The sequence below is a fragment of the Thermobia domestica genome, chromosome 5 (genome assembly GCF_964235325.1).
Source record: "Thermobia domestica chromosome 5, izTheDome1.hap1.1, whole genome shotgun sequence".
Taxonomy (NCBI): Eukaryota; Metazoa; Arthropoda; class Insecta; order Zygentoma; family Lepismatidae; genus Thermobia; species Thermobia domestica.
Window position 1 is genome coordinate 16,240,132 of NC_137458.1, and position 24,801 is coordinate 16,264,932.

The 24,801-nt window shown below is 37.3% G+C and overlaps 1 protein-coding gene across 1 annotated transcript in view; it reads left to right on the forward strand.

Annotated features, from left to right (window-relative positions):
• Positions 1–24,801, forward strand: part of LOC145685744 (ATP-binding cassette sub-family C member 10) — a 91,827-nt gene that overhangs the window by 25,994 nt on the left and 41,032 nt on the right. The window contains exons 7-11 of the mRNA XM_081758240.1: positions 5,391–5,539; positions 9,027–9,146; positions 11,495–11,695; positions 22,668–22,785; positions 23,920–24,013. Of these exons, the coding sequence (XP_081614366.1) occupies positions 5,391–5,539; positions 9,027–9,146; positions 11,495–11,695; positions 22,668–22,785; positions 23,920–24,013 (682 nt within the window). The remainder of the gene's footprint in view (positions 1–5,390; positions 5,540–9,026; positions 9,147–11,494; positions 11,696–22,667; positions 22,786–23,919; positions 24,014–24,801) is intronic.

Sequence of the window (24,801 nt, forward strand, 5' to 3'; positions counted from 1 at the left end):
CAACATTGACCAGTCGGTCAATCCAGTTTACACCTGGAACACCTCAACTCTAATAAGAGTTTTCTCCATGCGTCGATTTAGCGAATACGTTCGTGAAATTCGCCATACAAGTAAGTAAAGGGGCAAACGTCTAATAGCCAATCAAGGACATATCACGGCCAGCCCCCACTTAGTGAAGTCCCGGGCCCGCTGACCCTGTGCGTATAAGTAGAAATGGGTCCTCCAATGTCCTAATTCTACATAGTGCGACTGTCTACATTTATCCTGCTGGAAATGAATTCTTCTCGCAGCAGCTAGGAACTTACGTCGTGGGATTACTTCAGTGTTACCCCACAGTGTTAACCCCTACGTCCATTAGTGAGTGGTGAGAAAAATATTTGTGGTGAGCCCCAAATATAATATTTCATCCACATATATATGTGATACAAAAGTAAACGGCTATCACGCCGTGAAATGTGAAGTGTAATTTTATATTAGTGGAAATAGTTAAGTGTTTAGTGTTGTGATTTTTTTAACACATAGTGCTTTTAATAAATAAGCAAAGTATAATTTTATTTAATCTGTTTTGTTGCATGTATGAATGATATTTTTGTATGTTGTGGTCTGAGCGATCGTCTGGATGTCCGTGAGGATTTCGAGACGAGACATCCGAACCTCTCGATACTTGATATTCATCTCATTGTTGAGACCTGAAGGCGATCCGGGAAAAGTTCTATAATCCCTTTTTGGAAATGTTCTTTGATGTCTTAGCCAGTTCTCGTGAAAGTACTCGTTCGTGGGACAGCAGGGGGACAGACCCGGAAAGCGGTTACAACTACTTGTTCTCAATTTCAGTCTTCAATACAGTTTTGTGCATGGGGTCCTTGGTTCGATCCAGCTCGTGCCAAGTGAGCTTTGTGGTGGACAAACACCGTGTGCGTGGGTTTTTTCGTGGTTCTCCCGTTTCCTCCTACAGGGGGCGCGGTGACTCAGTGGTAGAGCGTTCACCTCCGGTGCTTGGGGTCCCTGGTTCGATCCCAGCTCGCGCCGTGTGGACTTTGTGGTGGACAAACACCGTGATCGTGGGTTTTCTCGAGGTTCTCCCGTTTCCTTCCACTTTCTCCATTCCACCATTTCATTCATTTCTCATCACCGTCTCCTTTAGCCTAACCGGCATAACCGTGGGACGTAAAACTAAAGATTTCATTTTTTCATTTCATTTCGTTTCCTCCCACATTCTTCATTCCACCATTTTATTCATTTCTCATCATCATTCATTTCTCGTCTCCTTTAGGCTAGCTGACATAAAACTTCATTTCATTGTTTTCAATTCATTTTATAATACACGAGAAAAATCGTTACAATATTTTATTTTTGGCCTCCTCCGCCTTTCCTTGAAAAAATAATACAATATTGAGTGGGAAAGTTTTGAGCTTGAAACACTTTTTTACAATCAGGTCATGTACACTCATAAAATAAACATTTGTACTCTGATTCGTTATCAGTAACACTCAAAGGACTGAAATAATCAGAAAAGGTGGCAAGAACGTAGGAAAGAGAGAGAAAGAGAACAGGATACGACATTCATTTTCCTCCTCACCCTTCTCCCAACCCTCTCTCGTACACACCCCCATAACTCGTACTTCAACAGTGTTGGGGTTTACCAAACAAAATCAAATATTCAGCCCACTTAGTATTTATGACCTATAACACAAAGAAGAAAACTTAATACGGGACAAAAGGCTAGTTTGTATGGAACCAGAATGAACTACTACCTCATAAACTGATTCCACTTGGTGACTGGTTCTTTAAACAAAGATGTTATACTGATTTCAGATGTCTTTGACTGTTAAATGGAAAATTCCACTACTACAAACATCATACAGGGTTATTATAAATGATGGACCCATTTTTAAAAAATTCGTAGTAATTAAAGTACAAATCCAAAATGAACAATCTGTATACCAATGGAAAGAGGAAGGTTGAAAGTTTCGGTGGGCAATGATGGTTCCCGAAGCGGTCGGTAGAGTTCGCGCGGCAATAGGCCGCCATTCATTTCCCCTTCAGTTGTGAGTGAGATGGCTACCGTGGAGGACAAGATTTTCTGTGTTCTTGAGTTCGCAAGAAGTGAGTCACAAATTGTAGTGCAACGGGCATTTCGTACAAAATTCGGTATTGGACCACCAACTAGAAAAAACATTAAGCGTTGGTTTACGCTGTGACCGTCAGTCCGGCCACAAAACTACGTTTTTGGACGAACAGTATATTTCTTTTTTAACTTCTATTCATGCAACGAAATCATTATTTTACTCCTAGGAAAGAAAAGCTACTTTTCTTTTGGTGAGAGCTTCAACTCTCTCTTTGTGTGCAGGTGTTCTTCAGTTGTTCTTATCGTTTCTCATGATGGAACAAAGAATTTGTTGTTTTTCAATATAACGTTTATCGTCTGGACAAAGTGCTTCGTAGTAGCAAGCTCATTTTTTTTTTTCCCTAAAAATAGTTACCAACTTATAGTTTTCGTTACCATGACTGTTCCATATATATTTTCTTCATAACAACATTTATTAAGATTGGGAATACTTTTGGACCTGAAGTTGATATTGTGTGTGAACGAATTTTCGTCGTCTGTCGTGTTCTCGCGTACTCATATTACGTCATCCTTCCTACCGTGAGAACAGTGTTCATGGCTTGTAGGAGTCGTAGGTGAAATGACTCATTCACACAATTATCAACGTTCGCTCCTTTCCACTGAACTGTTTTATGTATCATAGTACTGTATAAAAATCTAATAGTCATGGAAAGAATCTACTAGTTCAGACTGCAACACTTTTTTTTTTTTTTTTTTAACTATCACTCCCAAGTTTCGCTCCCACGGGACCGAAACAAATGTTGCCAGTGTTCTCCAATATACCGTCGTCATATCTGCATTGTGTATTAATTCAGAAAACTTTGATATTTCTTTATTATTTTGTACAACGTGTAACGACCCTTGAATGATTTCGTTCCATTTAGGATATTTTAAATTACGTTAGTAATAGTCTAGAAATTTTTATTTTTATTTTACTAAATAACATTATTTCTGTTGATAAATTTTACTAAACGCATTTCGTGATTAGTAATTGATAAAAACAATAATTAGTCGAGTTGGTGCCTTGTCATAATATAGAGGTGAGATACTGCATTTCGGTGCTTTCATTTAAAGACATTTGAAAAATTACCTTCATTTATTTTTTATGGATCCTTCTTTGCCCTCCTGAACTGTGAGATTACATTGGCCTCAAGAATGTTATTTAATTCCATATATATAATATATATGTAGATAGACATTTTTTTTATTGAAAGTTTCGTGATATATAGTCATACTCCTTTGAATAAGTCAATCTAATGCTTTAAACAATTGATTTAATATTTTGTTTTGTTGATGAAGCTGTAAGTGAAATGCAAGTAATTTTTCTTTTGTTCTCTCTTGAAGGACTTAATGATAGAATGTTTTGACAAAGCAATATTAATGTCATTTCATGAATGTTACTGTTTTATGAAGTTGGTGGGGAAGTCCTTCCGCAACTGATTGTAATTTTTTTTCCTTTTATATTCTAATATGTTTATCCATTAATTTGTCTTGACAACTTGTTTTTTTTTTTTTTCCTTTTACTCCATGGAGAAATAAATGTATCCTCTATATTCACTATATTTTATTTCAATTTTCACTATGGAATAGTATTATTAATTGATATAGTACGCTTACTGAATATAAACAAAAACTTTTCGCCTTGTGGAAAGAGAACAAAAGGATGGCCCGGGTGTTTTGATGAGACAAGAACCTGTTTCTTTCAGTAATTTGAGGATGCATAATTATGAGTTTAGAAGCTTTGTCTAGCTTTGTTTTAGTAATAATAGATAGTAGTAGCATATAAAAATATATATATAAATATAGTTGTTTCAAACGCACTACCAACCCTAAGTATAGCGAACGGGTTGTTCCCAAGCGTTAGGAGAAGCGAGGAGTGAGCCCAAGTCGTCGTAGGAAGAAGGAACGAATAATTAGGAAGAACGTTTTGTCGTTGTATTAAGATAAAGGAGTGTGGTGAATACTCAAATATGTAAGAAGAATCTCATTCTGGGTGTGAAGCCAAAAAGTGATCAATCATCTTTCGAGGATGTAACATTTCTTTGGAGTCAAGAAACTTCATCAATTAGTGCTTCCTGTTTTTCCCCAGTCCCCTTGTCCTAATCATGCAGTGAAAGTCTCATCTCGGTGCGAATCATAAATTTATAGTGCAAATCATATCAAATACAAGGGCTATGTTTCTAGTGTTTTTATACAGTGTGCGCATATCTACGTTTACTATGCAATGTTAAGTGTTTCATTTTCCATTATTTCGTTTATGTGATTGCGTCAGTGCAACTTCTTCTGTTTGAGCGTTTAAGCTCTGTAAAGTGAAAGTTTTGTGTGTTGTTAATATATATATATATATATATATATATATATATATATATATATATATATATATGTATAATCTCATTTCACTCCGTATCCACATATATGCATGCTTAATAAATAGGAATTCATCTAAGGAAATACTATCGTCTTCATTCACGTGTGTATGAATCCCTGCGAGCAGTCGGCTTGCCAGTTACGTACATGTATACGTGTGCATACACAAAAGTAAGTATGATACAACCTGAGTCTCCAAAGCACCATCGTTGCTCATGTCAAATCACTTGTTATATTTCAACATTATCAATCTGCGCCTGAACAGAGTATGAGCCTGGAGAAGAATTGTTTTCAGCTGTTTCCTTAGAGAGTTCTCCGGAAGCCAGCACCCGAGGGAAACGGTAGGTAGCAACGCAATTTCAACAGACTGGAAGTGTATGTAAAGGCCCGGCCGACCGCGTGTGTCAGAGGATTATGTCAGACGTATAGATGTTTGCCCTGCAGCAGACGGTGGACATATTGAACATTTATAATGTATCGAAAAAAAAAAAAAAAACTTTGAAACTTCCACTTTCCATTGATATATTGTTCATTTTCGATTTGTACTTTAATAAATACACATCTTTAAAAATGGGCCCATCATTTATAATAACCCTGTATAATTCATCAGTACGCAGCGCACCGACTACGTGCTCGCCGCTACTCTAGACGAAGTTCAGTTGGTCGCTGACAAGTGGCGTTATAACGGTTTAGGCCCTCCAAGGGGCTGTTACGCCAAGTGGCTATCAGTGTCTATTGAATAAATATAAAGATGTAGTATCGAAGTTATGTTTTATGTATTGTGAATTACTTACCTTGACCATACACCTCAAACCTATATCTCTAATGTTTTTGCGTGTTCTGAAACGAGTTCAATGATAAAGGAATCTTTTTTTTTTTTTTTTTTTTTTTTTTTTATTTATTTATTTATTTTCAGAATTACGAGATCTGGAGCTAAAATATTTGAGAGGAAGGAAGTATTTGGATGCTCTGTGTGTGTATTTTTGGGCCACTACACCTGTGTTGATCTCCATCCTTACTTTTACTACGTACTCTCTGCTTGGAAACAAACTAACAGCTGCTCGGGTAAGCACGAATTATTTTTATTTGTCGCTGAAACTATATAATCCTTAGTACGGGTTTTTAGAATTCTTATTTTGTGAAACGGAATCTGCTTGCACTCAGTTTTATATTATTTATTTATTTGAGGATATTTAAATATTTCTACAACATTATTTTACATCAGAAAACATTAACAATGGAAAGAGGAGAGAAAATTAGCCAGGGCCTATATACTTAACAAGGATCTTCCTAGCATCCGCGCCTAGTGGCAGGTTCGTAGCCAGAACGCAAAGACAAGAGTCCAAGATAATTATTGGAGGGCTGACTTGAGTTCATCTTACATGCGTACATACATACCAACAAACAACTGAAAATTTCGAGGAAGATTTAGCCTACCCTGGCTGCTTCTATCTGATGGGCTTGAGGAAAACTGTGGGGAGCCACGAGATTCGAAACCAGATTCCTGGAGATTCGAGCACTTGATTTCGAAGCAAGAACGCTAATCTTCCTATGCTCGCGCTGTTATTGGGTATTATTAAGAGTGTCAGCAAGAAAAATCTCTCATATTTATACAGCCTTAATTGAGGCAACATGTTGTAAATATTATTTACTATTTCTTCCTATCGTAAAAGCCGGTTGCGTGAGAGATAGGTTCTGTTGTTATGCAGTTTAAACAAATATCCAGTTGAAGTTTCTTAATATAGCGACTGTGTGCTTCTTATAATACAATTCCGAACTTTTTATCACTAATTGATATTTTCAGTTTTAATAGGTGTAAATTTATAAGACTATTGGATGAATTGTGTTTGTGCATATATTCTTGTGTTAGTTGGTTTGGAGTATAATGTATTTTTTTTAGTTCCAAGTCTGTATGAGATGTAGACAAATATATCTTAACATGGATCCCTCTTGCGATCCCAGGCGAGCTGTGTGTGGTAGACAACATTGTCTACGGGACTGCGGTGGCTCAGTAGTGTAGCGTTCACCTCGAGCCCAGTTCCTGCCAAATAGGCTTTGTGATGGACAAATATCATATGTATATCAGATGGCATGAGTCAATAAAAACTTGACCCACCATCTACCGTAACCCACTCTGACTCACCACCCACCAAAACCCATCGTCATCAATTGTGAGCCATGATCCACGCTCTCCTCTCCATTGACTAAAGTGTTTACATCTGTAATATGAGAAGGCTGTGAAATTATTACTAATCGCGGTTTGAATTTTTACAGTTAATCGCTCAAACACCGCACTGTTACAAAACCGATGGATTTGACCTTTACGATATACAAGGTAAAGTGTTTGTCGTGGGCCATATTATTGTGGATTTCAATTTAGTTATCAATATATAATTATTTTCTTGTTGAATTACAGACACTTTTCAGGGGAAAATAGGATGAAAGTTGAAAGTCTCAAATCAAAGTAAAGTAGACCAACGTAAAGGGAAAAAGTGTAAAATGCCACTGTGTTTCGAAAACCAAGTAGTAAGTCCTATTGCTACTATTACAATTACAAATATCAATATCCAAACGTGCCTGAAGTTTTTTTTTTTTTTTTTTTTTCATTTAGACATACTCATCTCAAATAAAGAAAAATGAAGAAACATTGAAACCTTGAAAGTAAAACGTAGACAAATTCACCAGTGTTCAGAAGATACTGTCGACAATGCACTGAGCCAAGTGGGTCGGTAGGTCAGAGAGTGTCAGTAGATCACGTTCTGTTGACCCACTTCATCCCTGGTGCGTGTGTTTTGTCGGAATTTCCCCGCTTTTTCACACTTTCTTTATTCCACCATTTTATATGTTTCCAGCAGTTTCCTTTAGCCTTGGTGAATAAACCGTTGGACATTAAACTAAAAAAGCTTTCTCCGCTAGTCTAATGGCTAGCGCGTGTACGCGTACATAATCCTGAGTTCAGTTCTCTGTGGGAGAGTACAAAAACCTTAATTTCACTATCATTCACTTTCATTAATCATTCTGGGAGCCGTGATGGCTCAGTGGTAGAGCGTTCACCTTTGATACGTGGGGTCCCTGGTTCGATTAGCTCGCGCTAAGTAAGCTTTGTGGCGGACAAACACCGCATGGATGGTTTTCTTGGGGTTCTCATATTTCCTCTCACTTTTCTTCATTCCACCATTTTCATTCATTTCTCATCAGGCTCCTATACCCTAGCCAACATAACCATGGGACTAAAACTTCAAGATTTCATTTCATTTTCATTAATCATCGGTCTGCTTTAGCCTAAAGGGCATAACTGTGGAACCGTAGGAAAATAAACTAGAAAATATAATTTCATTTAAACTTAAACTTAAGAAAAAAGTGACTATAGGTTTTCTTGGGACTCTCACTTTCTTATTTAGCTATTTATTCATCATACACATTAATTAATCGCGGGCGCGATGGCTCAGTGGTAGGGCGTTCACATCCGGTGCTTGGGGTCCCTGGTTCGATCCCAGCTCGCGCCGTGTGGACTTTGTGGTAGACAAACACCGTGCTCGTGGGTTTTCTCGGGGTTCTCCCGTTTCCTCCCACTTTGTTCATTCCACCATTTCACTCTTCTCTCAGCATCACCGTCTCCTTTAGCCTAACCGGAATAACCATGGGACGTAAAACTTAAAAATTTCATTTCATTTACATTAATTAATCACCCGTCTTCTGAAGCTTAAAGGTCATTCGTGGGAAGTAATTAATTTAATTTCATATTTCTTAATATGGGATCCTGACAATATAAGCTCCCACAGAGAATTTAACTTAGGTCCTTCACATTGAACGCATATTCTGACCATATAGCAGCAAGGGAGTTTTTGTATCTTTTATAGTATTGCCACGGACGCTATTCAACTTAATTAGTAAACTTTTGTCCATGATTGTATTTTCAGTTCATTACTCGTATCACAAGATATCATGTAAGTTGACAAATGCGTTGACAAATATGATGAAAAAAAAATAAATTCATAAATACACCTCCTTACAACTTCACCATAAATACAAAAAGTCCATGATCTCAGCTCGAATAAATAAATAATAATTAAAAAAAAAAAAAAACTAGAGCTGGAACCATACCTAATTAATCTGCTTAAATTAAGCACATATTCTATCAATCATCTGTTCTCTACATAAATATTCTAAAGGATGTACCTATTTTATATTTGTCAGTGCATAATCATAAGTCAGTACTTAAAAAGTTTCAACAAACACAAATAAACAAAATTACGTAATTAAGAACATTCCTCCAAAACTCAATTCTTCCATTTCGAATAAATAAATAAATATTAGTATACAAATTATCAATGTCTAAATTTCTATAAATATTAGTTATTGTTATGTTTACAATATCTCTCGCGTACGTCCCGTTCTGTCTAAATCATAGACAACACATAACATAATCGCAGTATTGTAGATATTTACATCACATAAATTATTTTTTTAAAAAATGTAATTGAGCAGTAACAGATGTGCTTTTTGACAGTAAATAAAATGATTCATGTATATTTTTCTTCTTGTTTTCTAGGTATTTACAAGCATAGCTCTCCTCAATATGCTCATCTTCCCTTTGAATACCTTTCCGTGGGTGCTGAATGGTCTTGTTGAAGCTTGGGTCTCAGTCAAGAGAGTACAGAGGTTGCTAGAGGTAATATTTCAAGTATATATTGACTCAGTATTTGTGAAATTCGCCTGTCTTGAAGTATCATACCCAAACAAAACAATAATTCTAAGTAGATTTCTGAAGTTGTCCTTAAGGCAAAAAAATTTATATCCGATTAGCTGAGTGAAAAGTATGCTAAAAAGAAGAAAGATGGTCATAATTTAGTAACTTCATAAACACATTCCAACGTTAATCCTTTGACTTGAAAGCAACAGAATTCCTCTCCCCTCCTAAAAATACTATTTTCTTCTGCTTTGGGTTCCGGTGTGAAATTCGTCTTTGTTCACAGTGCAAGAATTAAAAACACAACTTATTTTAAAAACAAATAACCAGTCGTATCCTCTAAATGTTTCAGTGTAGAATTCGTGTGATTCAGATTTCAATGCCCCCTGTATTATGGTATTTAAATTGAGTTGATTATGAGTTTAACGTCCCTTTCAGCAACAAGGCTATATGAGACGGGACCTACTGCTTAACGTGAGATCCAAACCATATGAGCTCCCGCCGGGAATCGAACCCAGGTCTCCCACGCCAAAGGCGCGTACGCTAACCATTGAGCCACAAAGGAGCTCTCTTATTCTGATATTTCGTTATTCTGTAAAACTACTAGTGGGCATTTACCTACATATTGAAATTGACACCTTTTAATCAAATTATTAAAATGGTGATGAGTGGAAACACTAGTAAGACAAAACATAAACTATTACGACAAAAGCTTGTTTTCAGTTGTTGAGCTACCAAATTCGAAGTGGTTAGATTAATAGTACATCCATTTTAGCAAAGAAGATACATTAGACGTGGACCTACAGCTAAACGTGGATTCCAAACCACATGAGTTCCCGCCGGGAGTCGGACCCGGGTCTCCGCCGCCAAAGACGCGTACACTAACCGCGTAGCCATGAGAGAGCTCAGAGGCCCCACTACTAAAGGTAAAAATGTGAAATTTGGAGAATATACTCCTTTTGTAACGAAGATAAGGGGAAAAAATTGGAAATATTTCATCTAAGAGGCTAAGGGGGGAGGGGTCAAAATTTCTCCTAAGAATGGTGTATTTCATGAATCTCTTGGGTTAGAAAAATGAAACTCGACATATGAACTCTTCATTAAAAATAAAGAAAACATGTTTCAGCGTTTTCGATAATTCCGCTCCAGAGAGGAGAAAGAGGGACGTTTATAAGATATTCAAGTTTCCCTTTGTTCAGTTAGTGAGGATCGAATGTAAGGATTCACTTAAGTTGGGAGTTCTAAAATTCAATATGTAGACCTTAAATTAAAAATAATGAAATACGTCACCGTTAGTGATAATTCTGCAGCAAAAGGAAAAAAGAAGGCAGTTTTAGTCATATTGAAATTTCCCTTTATTTATTCGCTAAGCTCCGAATGTTGTAAGAATTCGATTAAGTTGAAAGTGTAAAATTCGGTATGTAAATTCTTGAATAAAAATAAGGGAATACATATTTTAGCGCTTTCGAAAATTCCACTTCTAAGGGGCAAAAGTTGGGTCTTTTGTATAAAATCCAATTTTCCCTTTCTTTGTTGAGAAAGTGTTCAATGTTAGAATTCGCTTAAGTTGAAGATGTGATAGTCGGTATATAAACTCTTACATGAAAAAAAAGAGAATACGTGTTTCGGTGTTTTCGAAAATGTCACTCCTAAGGGGAGTGATAGGCAGGGACAAATGCGGAGCATTGTTGGCGGGGAGACGGCAGCAGAGAAACTTTCATTGTTGAGTCGTTAACAAAATTCGAACTTCAGCTTTCACATTATGTATAATGTGGCACTTCTAATGTCTTCGTAAAATATAAAATATGGGCAACTTTCACGTTATGTATAATGTGGCACTTCTAGTGTCTTCGTAAAATATAAAATATGGGCAACTTTCACGTTATGTATAATGTGGCACTTCTAGTGTCTTCGTAAAATATAAAATATGGGCAACTTTCACGTTATGTATAATGTGGCACTTCTAGTGTCTTCGTAAAATATAAAATATGGGCAACTTTCACGTTATGTATAATGTGGCACTTCTAGTGTCTTTATATGGGCCGACCAGTTTCATTGAATCAACTGACTCTATTAAAGAATAAACGCATACTTACAATATTGTTCTCATTGCTCATCTGTCATATCTTATATTCGTTGAGATAGTAAACGCCTGTTGATTCTTATATTTCTCCTCTTTGTATGAATCGGTAATGAAATGTAAATATTTGTTACTATGAAATGAATCTGATACTCTGCTATAGACTTAGTTATTCCAATTGTAATTACATTTTTCTGTGGGACATTTGTATGATTCGTCCGTCTATATTATTTTATATAAACTCTTTCAGCTTCCAGATTTGGACTTGAAAAAATATTATACTGAGATGCCCACAATGGACACTACAGTAGATATTGTTGTTAAAGGTGGCTGCTTCTACTGGGGGAAGTCATCAGAAGCAACGTCTGCAAATATTGACAAGTCAGTTGGTTCATCGCAGACCGACCACTATGAGTTTCAACTAAAGGACGTTGGATTTCATGTGCAAAAAGTAAGTTTCATGAGATCAATAATTTATTAGCTAGGATTTATTTATTTATTTATTTAACAATCTCCAGATACAGCTCAGAGGCCATTTTACACTGGATATTCAACAACAACAATAACAATGGAAAGGATTTGGGAAGGTATCGGCCAGGGCCTGTTTAGTAGGTACCATCCCGGCATTTGCCTGGTAGGACTGAGGGAAACCCAAACACCAGCGGATTTAGAGAAATTTACCGCTAAATACGTCTTACAGTTTGAAAGCTCCGTATAGTTTCAACATGTCATCGTGCCTTCCTCGGTGGCTTTGAAATTCTTGCTGTAAACTTACATCACATTTTATAACGGAACAGTGTCTTCTTGTACTACGAGGCACGTCTACAAAATAAGTGTACTAGGGCCCTCGTGAGCATAGGGGATTTGTGTTATTCGTATGCTGGTCACATTGCCGTGTAGCTTAGCTCCTATCCTTTCTAGTGAGCCCAATCACGTGTCAGTACGACTAAAACTGTGGCCACATTAATGTCTCCCGTAAAAGATGTCGATAAAGTCTACCGTGAAGTGCGAGATTCGCAACTTTATCCGTTATCTAGTTTTGAAGCGAAAATCTTCGTCTGAAGTTTTTAACGAGAACTCAGCAGTTTCTGGTGAAGGAATTATTAATCATACGAGTGTGTTTAAGTGGTGTCGTGAATTTAAAAATGGTCGTAGTGATGTGCACGATTATGCAAAGGAGTGGAAGACCGTCGATTTTGACTGATATGCACATTCTCCTCTTACATCTTCAGACTGTCATCGCTCACCTCTCTGAAGATGCACATGTGTGGAAAAAAAATTTCAACTGACGAGGAAGTGAAGGTGGAGATGAAAAATTGAGCAAAAGAGGTGGCGGCAGACTTCTTTGACCAAGGCATAAAAAAAATTAATCCGTCGTCTCACTAAGTGCATCGAGAGGGATGGTGACTACATGGAAAAATCTAGTACACTTATTCTCTGGACGTGCCTCGTATTGTCCGGTATTGGTCAGGTTAAGAATAGAGTTACAATGCTTACTTGAAGGTTGCAAATTATACTTCCTAATTTGGGGGCGCGGTAGCTCAGTGGTAGAGCGTTCACCTCCGGTGCTTGGGGTTCCTGGTTCGATCCCAGTTCGCGCCGTGTGGACTTTGTGGTGGACAAACACCGTATTCGTGGGTTTTCTCGGGGTTCTCCCGTTTCCTCCCACTTTCTTCATTCCACCATTTCATTCATTTCTCATAATCACCGTCTCCTTTAGCCTAACCGGCATAACCGTGGGACGTAAAACTTAAAGATTTCATTTCATTTTCAAAGATTTCATTTCATATACTTCCTAATTTCTTGTGTATTTTGACTTCTTAAAAGTAATATAAAACGAAGTTGAAAGTTGAATAGAAAACAACTCTATGTAGGGGTTGAAGAATACCATTTTTAACAAGTTGAATGCGTTACCAAGTTAATTTAGGAGAATTGATTAGAAGCTGTTTTCGTGTATGAAATGAGAATAACTTAAGATCTATATATAACGAATTTGCAAATAATACTATGATTCTCTAAAGAATAAAGTAGCAATTACACAGGCCTACAGAAAAAAATTTTTTCTTGGTGCCTAAAATTTTAGAGCTGATTTTAACTATGTGTGGGGCGCTGAATGCAATAATGTAAGCAGTTTTTTTCTATCAGCTCTACTTTGGTAGATACAGGCTACTGTACCAGTAGTGTTATTTACGTTACAATGTATGTGGAAGAAATATTACAATCCAAAATAAATATGTAAATTATAAATGATGTAACCACTATTTCTGCATGCTTCTTGCAATAATATACAAAATAAGCAAAAGAAATACAAATATTCTCGTAATAACAAGTTTGAATATGATCTTATAAACTCTGCAACTCAAATAAATCCTACTGTGCTCTATAGAGATTTCTATTTGGAAGAACGGCGCTCTTTTCTCATTAGTGCTGCTATCTGTCGGTACTAAACGGAAACTAGTCATATAGTAGTTCCAGGAACGTCCACTAGATTGCATTGGTATTCTACTTGGCTAGTGGATCGTAGTTGTTGTCTTGCAGGTGGAGTGACATGTTGGAACATGTGAGTTTTGTTCTGAAATCATAACTTGTATCGCGTATACTAAGGCTTTATATTTAACATCCGTGTTAGTGGCCTGAACATAAAATGAGTTCAAGTCGAAGAAGTTGTGTTAACCATCCTGATGTGTTTTGCTACATATGTGGTGAGTACACATTTAAAGACAATAGAAAACATATCAGTGACTTTGTAAAAAAAGAATATCATGCATATTTTGGTGTACGCCTAGGGGACCAAGATAAAACGTGGGCTCCACATATTGTGTGTAAAATGTGTACTGAACACTTGCGACAGTGGACAACTGGAAAAAGAAAAAGTCTTAAGTTTGGTGTTCCAATGGTTTGGAGGGAACCCACAAACCATGTTGATGACTGTTATTTCTGCCTGGTAAATGTTACGGGTATGAATAGAAATAACCGGAACAAGTAGACATATCCTGATCTGCCTTCAGCAAGACGTCCAGTTGTTCATTCCGATGAAATACCAATCCCAACGTTTCACCACTTGCCAGAGCTTTGTGAGACTGAAAACGAACGTAGTGAACATTCTTGTGACATGGATGATGGAAGTGACAGTGATTATGAGGGAATGTCAACAATTCCTCAACAGTTTAATCAAGATGAGCTAAATGATCTAGTTAGGGACCTTAGTCTTTCAAAAGAATCGTCTGAATTACTTGCTTCCAGATTGAAGGAGAAAAACGTACTAGAACAAGGAACTAAAATCACATTCTACCGAACAAGGGAAAAGGAGTTTTTACCATTTTTCACTGAAGACACAAATCTCGTATTCTGTCACGATGTTAGAGGTCTCCTAGAACACATGGGTCTTCCAGAATACAATCCAGATGATTGGCGCCTGTTTATTGATAGCTCCAAGCGAAGTTTAAAATGCGTCCTTCTACACAATGGCAATAAATATGGCTCAATTCCAATCGCTCATTCAACACGACTGAAAGAAGAATATGAAGCAATTGCTTTGGTTATGGAAAAAATTAAATATCAGGACCATCAGTGGGTGATTTGTGTGGATTTAAAGATGGTGAACTTTCTTCTTGGACAGCAAAGTGGCTACACAAAATATCCTTGTTTTCTATGTCTGTGGGATAGCAGAGACAAAGCAAACCATTGGTCAAAAAAAGAGTGGCCGCAGAGAGACGACATGGTTGTTGGTAAGAAAAATATTATTAACATGCCTATTGTTGAGTGTGACAAAATCATTTTGCCACCTCTACATCTCAAGCTCGGTTTGATGAAGCAGTTTGTAAAGGCGCTAAATAAGGACGGGCCGTGCTTTGCTTACATGGGAAACAAGCTACCTCAGATCAGCACAGAAAAATTAAAAGCTGGAATATTTGATGGTCCCCAAATAAGACAACTCATGAAAGATCCGGCTTTCGTGGAGTCCATGAATGAGACTGAACGTAGAGCTTGGACCTCATTTGTAGAAGTTATCAAGAATTTCCTTGGCAATAATAAAGCTGATAACTATGTTGAGCTAGTGAACCAGATGCTTAATGCATTCCAAAAACTTGGATGTAATATGAGTATCAAAATTCATTACCTGCACAGCCATTTGGACCGTTTCCCAGACAACGTAGGCAGTCTGAGTGAAGAACAAGGTGAAAGATTTCACCAAGATATTAAAACAATGGAGGACCGCTACCAAGGAAGATGGGATGCCCATATGATGGCAGATTACTGCTGGAACCTAAAAAGAGACTGTGCAAAGAAACATTCAAGGATGTCACGAAAACGAAGCTTCCGAAGTGTTGAATAGATCGTTTTGAACAAATTATTTGATTTTTTATTCATAAAAACTATTATAAAATGTAGTTACAGAGTTATTATGTACTTGATGTTTGTGTTTATATGGTTTTCATTATTTTCAAAGTGTTCCAAATAACAGATTTAAATGTCATAGTTTTCTTTTCACTTACAGTAAAACAGCACTTATGCAATTTTCAACGTTGTAGCAGGTCAGTCTTGCAATTCCTATATCTCAAAAACTAAAGCTGTTAGGGGAAAACTAACGCCATATTTGGATTCAGCGTCCCAATTCTACTTCAAATCAGCTAAGAAACACCCGGCACCAAAACCACTGTAAGCCAGTGTTATACTTAAACACAAAATGGATTCTGTTTTGCCCTTAAACAAATTTTAAATTTGCTTGTTTCTTTCTTTGAGTAATTATTAGTTACTAATTTACGACTCTAATTCATTCTGTGTAATTAATCGACTCAACGACTTAAACGCTAAGCTTCATCGCCACAGATACAGTTCACCTAACTAACGCACTCACTTTGTGGCTTATGGGAACCAGAAGTTCAATGCCGCATTCACACTGGCTGGATCCAGTTTCTATTTTGTGTTCCTATTTTCGCGGAATCCAGCTTATTACCCTCCCATCTGTACCTAGTTTTTTTCCTGTTAACTTTCTAGTTAAAATTATGAAATCGTTCTTATTTTCTGTCATTCTGGCTACACGACTGACCTACCTGAGCCTCGTCGATTTAATGACCCTCACAATATTAGATAAATAGTATAAACTAGCAGAATAGCCGTTCTTCGCGCGGGAGAATACGTTCCATTTTGGACATAAAGGGGTGAATTTGGATTTAAACGGATCGGAAATGTCACTGTTTTCATTTCAGCGACCCCAAAAACTATGGATTCGACACTAATATCGGTCATTCTCGATTATTTTTAAATATCTCTCCCCTTCCTCTCCCCTAAGTTTAATTGTGAAAATGAAATGATAAAAACCACTCCAGATCCGAATCTCATCTGTGTTGAAAATTTGATCGAGATCGGTCGGACTGTCCAAGAGATACGAAGTCACAAACGTAGTGGCATTCATTTTTTGTATATATAGATTACTCAGTTCCTCGTTATGAAGTTTTCGCCATTTACCATTTTTGTTTCTTTTGGGTCCGAATATTAGCCTGAGGAATTTATTTTCAGATTCTTTCAGTCTGCATTCTTCTCTCAAAGTAAGCGATCATGTTTCACAACCGTACAGCACAACAGACTTAATTATTGTGTTGTGTATTTTAAGCTTCAAATCCCTTGACAAAATTCGCGAAGACAACAAATTTGAACTACCCTGCTTTCAATAGACATTTAGTTTCTTCGTGGATATGTTTTGGTATGTTAATCCTAGCTATTTGAAAGTGTCTACTTTATTGTAAGTATTAATTGATATTTTAGCATATCCATAGTTTCCAATATTTTTTTCACTATGAATTTCCATTTATTTAGTTCTCTCTGCATTTACTTCTAAGCTGGTGGGGCACGGTGGCTCAGTGGTAGAGCGTGTACCTCTGGTTCGGGGGTCTCTGGTTCGATCCTCGGCCACGTAAGTTTGTTGTGAATAACATCGTGTCTATTTATTTTATCGGGGTACTCCCATATTCTCATTCCATCAATTCTTCCATCATCATTCACTTACCTAATCATTGTCTCCCTTAGCCTAAAGGACATAACCATTAGGGTGGGCCGAAAAAATCGAAAGTTGATGAATCGACTTCCGATAGTGCAGTAAACTTGCCTCATGACCTCAAAACAACGTCTGCGGGATTTCAACGAAATCGGTTAATATCTTGAGGTTTCTCAGAGCTGCCACAAATTTGAAAATTATTCGAAACAAGTTTTAAATTTTTTTTTATTTCATAAAAGTTTTACATTAAACAACTTCCGACAGCAATTAAAATTCACTTTTAATAGTCTTAGCAACAGTAAAAAAAATCAGCCATATCAATGAATATCTTTAGGTTCCTCAGAAAAAAAAAAAAAAAAAACAATACTCAATTATTTGACAATTCAGTTCTTAACGTTCATTGTTCATTAGTTTTTAGTTTGCACTGTAGTCAGATTGGTGATCAAACTTCAGACTTGCCGCCTAACTAGCCAGTTTTGCACGAATGAATCCGTTCCTTCTCTGGAAACCACATACAATTTGGGACGCTTCTGTGACCACCTTCACACAACGCTCAACGGCCTGGGTGTGGCACGGAAAGGCTGAAAATTCCCATTCTACAACTGTTCCCTTATTTTATATCAATGACTTGATAAAGTCTGTCTCCACATTCTGCATGACTGGAGGCGAGGTAAATTTGCAGTTCATCCAGTTAATAACATCCACATAATCTGTTCCATCAAAATTGATTTTAGGAACTTCAAACACTTTGATGACACTTTCCTCTTGCTAACTTGCTTTCAGAATTCTTCTGAGACCCAACTCTCGAATGTGCGCCCTATTGTCGGTCACCATGGATAGGATAATGTTTTCCGGATGAGCAAAGAACGCGTTTCGGGAGATGACCTTATCCACTACGTTCTTCAGGTTCATTGGCAAATATCTACTGGTCTGAATGATGTTCCAGAGATTACGGGCTCCGTCTTTGATTGAACGATTGCACTTGACTGTGAACCATCCGGGTATGTCGCACTTCATGATGAACTCTGTCAGTGTCTTCAACTGAGGTGTTAAATTCTCTGTTGCTATGTATAAACGGGGAATGCGGTTGGCTGTCGTAAGCCATCGGGAGTGTGACAGGTGCCCTGGAAAACGCCTGGACAAATCGTCACTGCAAACTCCGGATTTCACTGCTTGAGAAATTTCTAGCAGGTACTTTTGGTCTGAGCTAAGGTCATTCGTATTGACGTTAGGTAGCTCGCAGTCTATGGCTTCGAAGGTCGTTACTCCCAGGCTCTGACATCCCTCCGGTTGCTGACCAATCTCACCCCCATAGGATCGTGGACCTCTGGTTGCACCATCCAAGTGCTCAAACAAATGCCTCAACGGAAGCTCGTTTAGGTGCAGAAGGCATATCAGCCACTGAAGGGGTCTGTTAACCTTCTCTTCGAGGCGGCGAATGAGGACCTGTGTTGATTGCCGTACTATCACAACCTACAGCGATAAGGTGTTCCAGATCGTCCCCAATATCCGCCATGTAAGCAGTTATACTTCTGAAAATGCTATCATCTGAGCCAGATGAGGGTGTAACGTGGCCGGCATACTTCAGTCTTGCTCCTCCGATGTGACTTAGAATCTTCTTTCTCAGTGTATATAGTTTTGTCTTTCCTTCCGTCAAAGTAAAGACCTTTCACCTTGGTGTCGTTTCCAGCTTGAAGCGAAACTCTCACTTTTATCTTCTCTCTTCTAATCTTATTCTTATCGATTAGAAGTACTGTTTCACCTGGTTTCACGAGCTTTAGATCTTGCAGAACACTTGTGACAATAGCTGCCGTGGCACGGTCCGAAATGCTTAACCTGTCGCTAGCCAAAGCTGTTTTCGCCAGATGGAAGCGCATTTGTGATGTCGATGACGATATGTTTTGTATTTTGGGACTGTTCCTGCGGGTGATTGTGTGCTGGCAGAAGAGCAGGGCTGGTTGTCAGTTTGCTCGCTTACTGTTAGTGCCTCAGACAGATCCATTGCCTGCATCTCCTCTGAATGTGAATCTGAATCGTCTTCGTGCATGTGCATAGTTTCGCATTCGAAGCCCGGCTGATCGGTAGCCTCCATTGGGAGAGTCCTCTCTTTCCTTATGGAATCACGGTTCCTTCTGTCTTCTCTACGCTGAATCCTTTTAGTTTCATTCCTGTCCACAGAGCCAATCTTCCCTTTCCTCGCAGTCCTCTGGTCCAAAAGGAAGGGTTGCTCAAGTGGAGGAACCTTTTTCATTTTTTCACAAGTGCAGGTTTTGAAATCCTTGCACTTGCAAGCAGCTATGTCAAAAAGTTTTCCCCCAGCTTCCCTGATGAACTCATCCAGTTTAGTGGCATATTGCGGTTTCTCATTGCCACGTTTGTAGTTCTTCTTTCGTGCCTGATATACTTCACGTAGAAGCCTTTAATCATCTTGATAACTCTGTCGTGACTAACAAATGGGATGGAACACTTTTGGTACAATTCCTCAATTTTACTGCAACTGTTTCGGCAATAGCAGAAAAACTTGTGTCCTTCTTATTGCCTGCAGCATTTATAATGTTGAACCTCTCTTCTAAGCAACATCGCAGTATATCGAGGATAGTTGGAAGTTGTAAGGATTCAAGTCCTTTGGCGGTCCGATTATCGGACACTCCACTTCGCTTCACAATACTTTGCTTGACTTTGGCCTAGAGGTCACGGACTCGTTCTTGTCTACTAGCTTGCAGGAGTCCATTTTGACGTTAACTTTAATTTCTTACTGTACTAAAATAACAAAACATTTTACCTCAATTCCTTGGCTTGCGTTCAAAGAAAATAGAACAGATCAACACGCTTTATTTTAATGTTGATTTAAGAATTAATATCTAACTACACTAAAATAAAAACAAAACTTTTAACCTCACATTGAACGCCAGGTATTGATTGTTTCTGATTTGTACGTACAACACTCTTCTCAACTGCTCGCTATCAATTACCAGTTCCAACTAGTTTACTCTTTACTACGTACAGTGTTGCCAACTGAACAATTGGCAAGTTATCTAAAAAAAAAAATCCGAATTTGTTTTGCGGGCATAATTAAAATATTATGAAGATTTTCAAATAAGTAGGATTTTGGTGAAGTTTTGTCATTTTCTGACAGTTCTGAGGAACCTATAAATTTTCATTGATATAGCTGAAATTTTTTACTGTTGCTAAAGACTATTAAAAGTAAATTTTAATTGCTGTCGGAAGTTGTTTAATGTAAAACTTTTATGAAATAAAAAAAAATTTAAAACTTGTTTGGAATAATTTTCAAATTTGTGGCAGCTCTGAGAAACCTCAAGATATTAACCGATTTCGTTGAAATTTCGCAGACGTTGTTTTGAGGTCACGAGGCAAGTTTGCCGCACTATCGGAAGTCGATTCATCAACTTTCGATTTTTTCGGCCCACCCTAATAACCATGGGACGTTAAACTGAGAGATTTCATGGGACGTTAAACTCATGTCCCTGCAGGCGATTAATAAAACCTCTGCATTTCTTTCCATTGTCCTCATATTATCTCCTATCAAATTGACATAATCAACGCAAGCCATAACCTTGTGAGTGCCATTCAGATTTAGGCCTTGATTGCTATCCTGAATTCTCCTTATTGCGTATTCAGTAACAAAATTGAATAATGCGACAACACATGTCCGTGTTTCAGGCAATTCTCGACGTGAAAGCTCGTGCACAGGTATTTCCGTACTCGCACTTACTTTGGGTTTTATTTAAACGTATCTTTATTAATCGAACTATTTCTTTGGTATACAAATTAGGTAAGAATGTCGTACAAAGTTTCCCTACGAACCGAGTCCTAGTCCTTTCTGAAATCATTAATAATTGATGTACCGGAGTGTATAACGTTTACTCCATAGGGTGGTAATCCAAATAGAGCAAACATTACATTAGATAGTCGTAAATAGGATGTTTGCTCGAGCGTTGACGATGAAACAAGTTACTATAAGTAATAGCTCCTTTCAACGCCAACTACACATAAGCAAAGATTCTAAATACAACCTTAAATATGCTTACACACCAAAGATTCAGCATCATAATTTTCGTAGGATAATAAACACCACAAACAATAAGTAAGAATTATTTCCAGTACCATGCACTTAAATTGATTACCACAAGGCTTGAGGACACGACATGCAAATCACAATCAATACGCACCAATGGACTTTTTTTTTTTAAATAATTAATCATACTTACATCCCTGTCGTTAGGTATTGGGTATTACACTGAATTTTTATATCGATGTTTTATATATGATAAAATAAATGTTGATACAATTGTAGATTACATTATTGAGAAATTATTTTTGCAGCAGGATTTCTTGGGCTGTTCTCCTGTCCTTGTCTTCGCGCCGATTAGTGCTGCCTACCGCCAAATCTCTTTAGTTCTCGCTGTTCGCGTGAGATTTTCGTGTTGGGTGACGTAAGAGCGAACAGAGCTGTGATTGGCTGGAGAAGCGCTGGCCAAGGTCAAGCCAGTCGCCTGCATCCTCCGAGCGAGAAAACACACACATAGGAACGTAGTCTGCTTGCAAGTGACAGTTCTTTTAAAGTAAAATAGAATTAAACTGCTTGAGCCGCATACAACCAAAATAATGCACAAACGAGTTTATGACAAGTGTTGTGTTCCCATCGCTTTTCGACTATTTAGCACATGGTAAATATCTGGTCGGTAGTTGATCGACAGCTCTTACAGTCAGTTTTATCGCCTTTCTTGTAAATTGGAACAATAATTGATTCTTTCAACTCCTGTGGCAATTCCTCCTTGTTCCAGACAAACAATGAGTTCGTGTATCTCGTTCCATAATTTTCCCCTGCAGCTAAAATTAACTCAGGATCGCCTACATCGAGAGACTGTATTTGTTTATTTCTTTGTAACAATTGTTATTTCTGTTCGGGTAGACTCTGATACACAATTCTGCTGTATACATTTTACTTTTACCACAAACCTTATTTTTTTGACTGCGTGTTTAGCAAATAGTGAAAGAACTCATTCCGGCATTCCAAAATACTATCCGTATCCATGGGAGTTTTCTCTCCGCTTTCTTTAATATACAAGCTTAAAGGTTGATAGCCTTTTTTAAATTGTAAATTAGCCATTCTGTTAAAAGAAATTTAACCATGAGTGTTACGTAATGCAAAAGCAAAGAATGCGTTTCTAGTACTGTTTAAATAAAATTGACCAGAAGTTCTCTTAACGTTAATGACATATTCTCATGGTTTATACACGTGTATAATAAATATGTATTGTATGTTTGCTAAGTTACTAAATGTTTAACTTAATTAGCGTTTGTTTTCAATAATTATCTCTTAGATTGGTTCCTTTCTACAAAACGTCATTTTAAAGGTACAGCGATCACTGAAGTAATCATGTGTTTGTTTTGTTTCTACTCCAAGGGACAATTCATTGGAGTGATAGGACAAGTGGGAAGTGGCAAATCGACATTGCTGTCTGCAATCTTGGCTGAAGTTGGAAAGGAAGCTGGTGTTGTCTGTGTGTCAGATACAGATTCAGGTAATGTCTTAATTTCGAGGATTCTTACAGAATATTATCATAAAAATGTTATGCTTTTGTTTAGTTGAATGTTGGTGGTTATGGGATTTTGCGTTGATTTTTGGTGGGAACTTTCTCACTCTTCATCTAGCATTTCGGTGTTCTGGTGGAAGACTACTTGAATTTAAGAGTGAATTGTGGACCAAGAAAGTCAGAATTGTTAGCATCGGAGTCGATAGTTACGCGTCTTTCTTGAGTTCTTCGTGGAATCAAACGGCTTAGTTTATTGTTGTATTATTACTAAATTAAAGTAATCAACATAAACTTACTATTATATATAAATGAGGAAAGGTAACAACCGGATTTTTTTTGCACACCAAATTTCTGTAGGTACAAATTCAATAATATACAAAGAATGAAAAAGTAGGTGACTGGACCGGAACTCGAACGCGGAATTTTCCGCGTGCCGTACCGATGCGTTAACCACTACGCTACCCAGTCCGCTAGCCATGCCCTCCAGGTTTTTGAGTGATAAAAATAATTTCAAGTTATTACTTACATATTTTTGAAAATGTATAGTGAACTCATGATATTTCTTTCATAGCCTGGGTTCTGGCTGGACCTCCAGTTTTCACCTTCTAGGTCCGCCACTGATTATGTGGATGTATGTAAATATAAAGCATCTGTAAAAATTTGCGTATCGCTCAGGAAATCCATAATAGAAATAGCAATATACCTAAGTTGCTTGTAGGAAGTTTACATTATAAGTTATCTTTCGTTTTGTTATTATATGTGTATACATTGACATTTCTTGTGAGTGAACGATTTTCTTCAATGGTTAGCGTGCTGGAGACTAGGGTTCGATACCTGATGGGGAATCATTTCATTCTGATATCACATTAAATTATATATACACGTATCATAGCATCGGTGCTGCACCTTAAATAAGAACAAAATATTAAGTGTAGATCTTTAAGATTTTTGCGAGTGAGGGTAAGAATTTTAAAAAAAAATCTTGTTTTCAATACAGATTTGCAAACTATTCCAGATGCTACTGATAGCATTGGTTTTGATATGTATATATATATATTAAAATAAACTATTCTTATGATATAAGAATATACATTACACTAAAATTTTCTCTTTTCTTTGTAGGTTTCGGTTTTGTCGCCCAACAACCATGGTTGCAGCGTGGAACCTTACGGGATAACATCCTTTTCGGAAAGAATTATGATCATAATAAATATATGTAAGTTATCTTCATATTAATGAAAGTTAGTTTATTTTTTTTAGTATGTTCTCCTTTGCATACAGTGCAAGTCAAAATGTTGGACCCGATTTCAGAAGTTATTATGTCAAATCAAATAAACATGTGTTATTGTGAAACATGCGCTTCGAAAGGTTGACTTTCAAAGTTCAGTTTCCGCGGAGTGTTTTTACTTTCTATCTCTAATAGGGTATCCATCGGTCATGAAAATCACGAAAAAGTCACGAAATCAGAAAACGGTCATGAAAGTCACGAAAACGTCACGAAATTTAGCTTTTGGGTCACGATTTTATATACATATATATATAATTGCAAATGTAAGTACAGATCGAAAAATTTTGTTCTGTAAAACGTCAAAGTTCACCACCAATAATGTTTATGGTCAACTTTAGACGCTATCAAATCGCAAGTAAAGTATGTTTCTATCTCATGGATGAAAATTAGGCCTAATTCGCATCCAAATTCGCTCTTGAAAATTTTAGGAAATTTTATGATTTGGTAAAGAAAAAGGTCACGAAATTTCGTTTTGGAATTTTTGTAGACACCCTGTCTAAGAGTCAGCAGCTAGCATAACATGAATTGCTGATACTGGCTGCAAAAACTACAAAAGGTTTGGCACGAGAGACAGACTGGCGAATCTTATGTGATATGATACACACAAAAATTTAGCAGTGAATCTAACCTTTTATTCTATTCATAGAAGAAAAAGGAAGTATCCTCGTGGCCTACCTATTTCCCGGGCTACTCATTCCCCCTTTTTGATTTTCTTT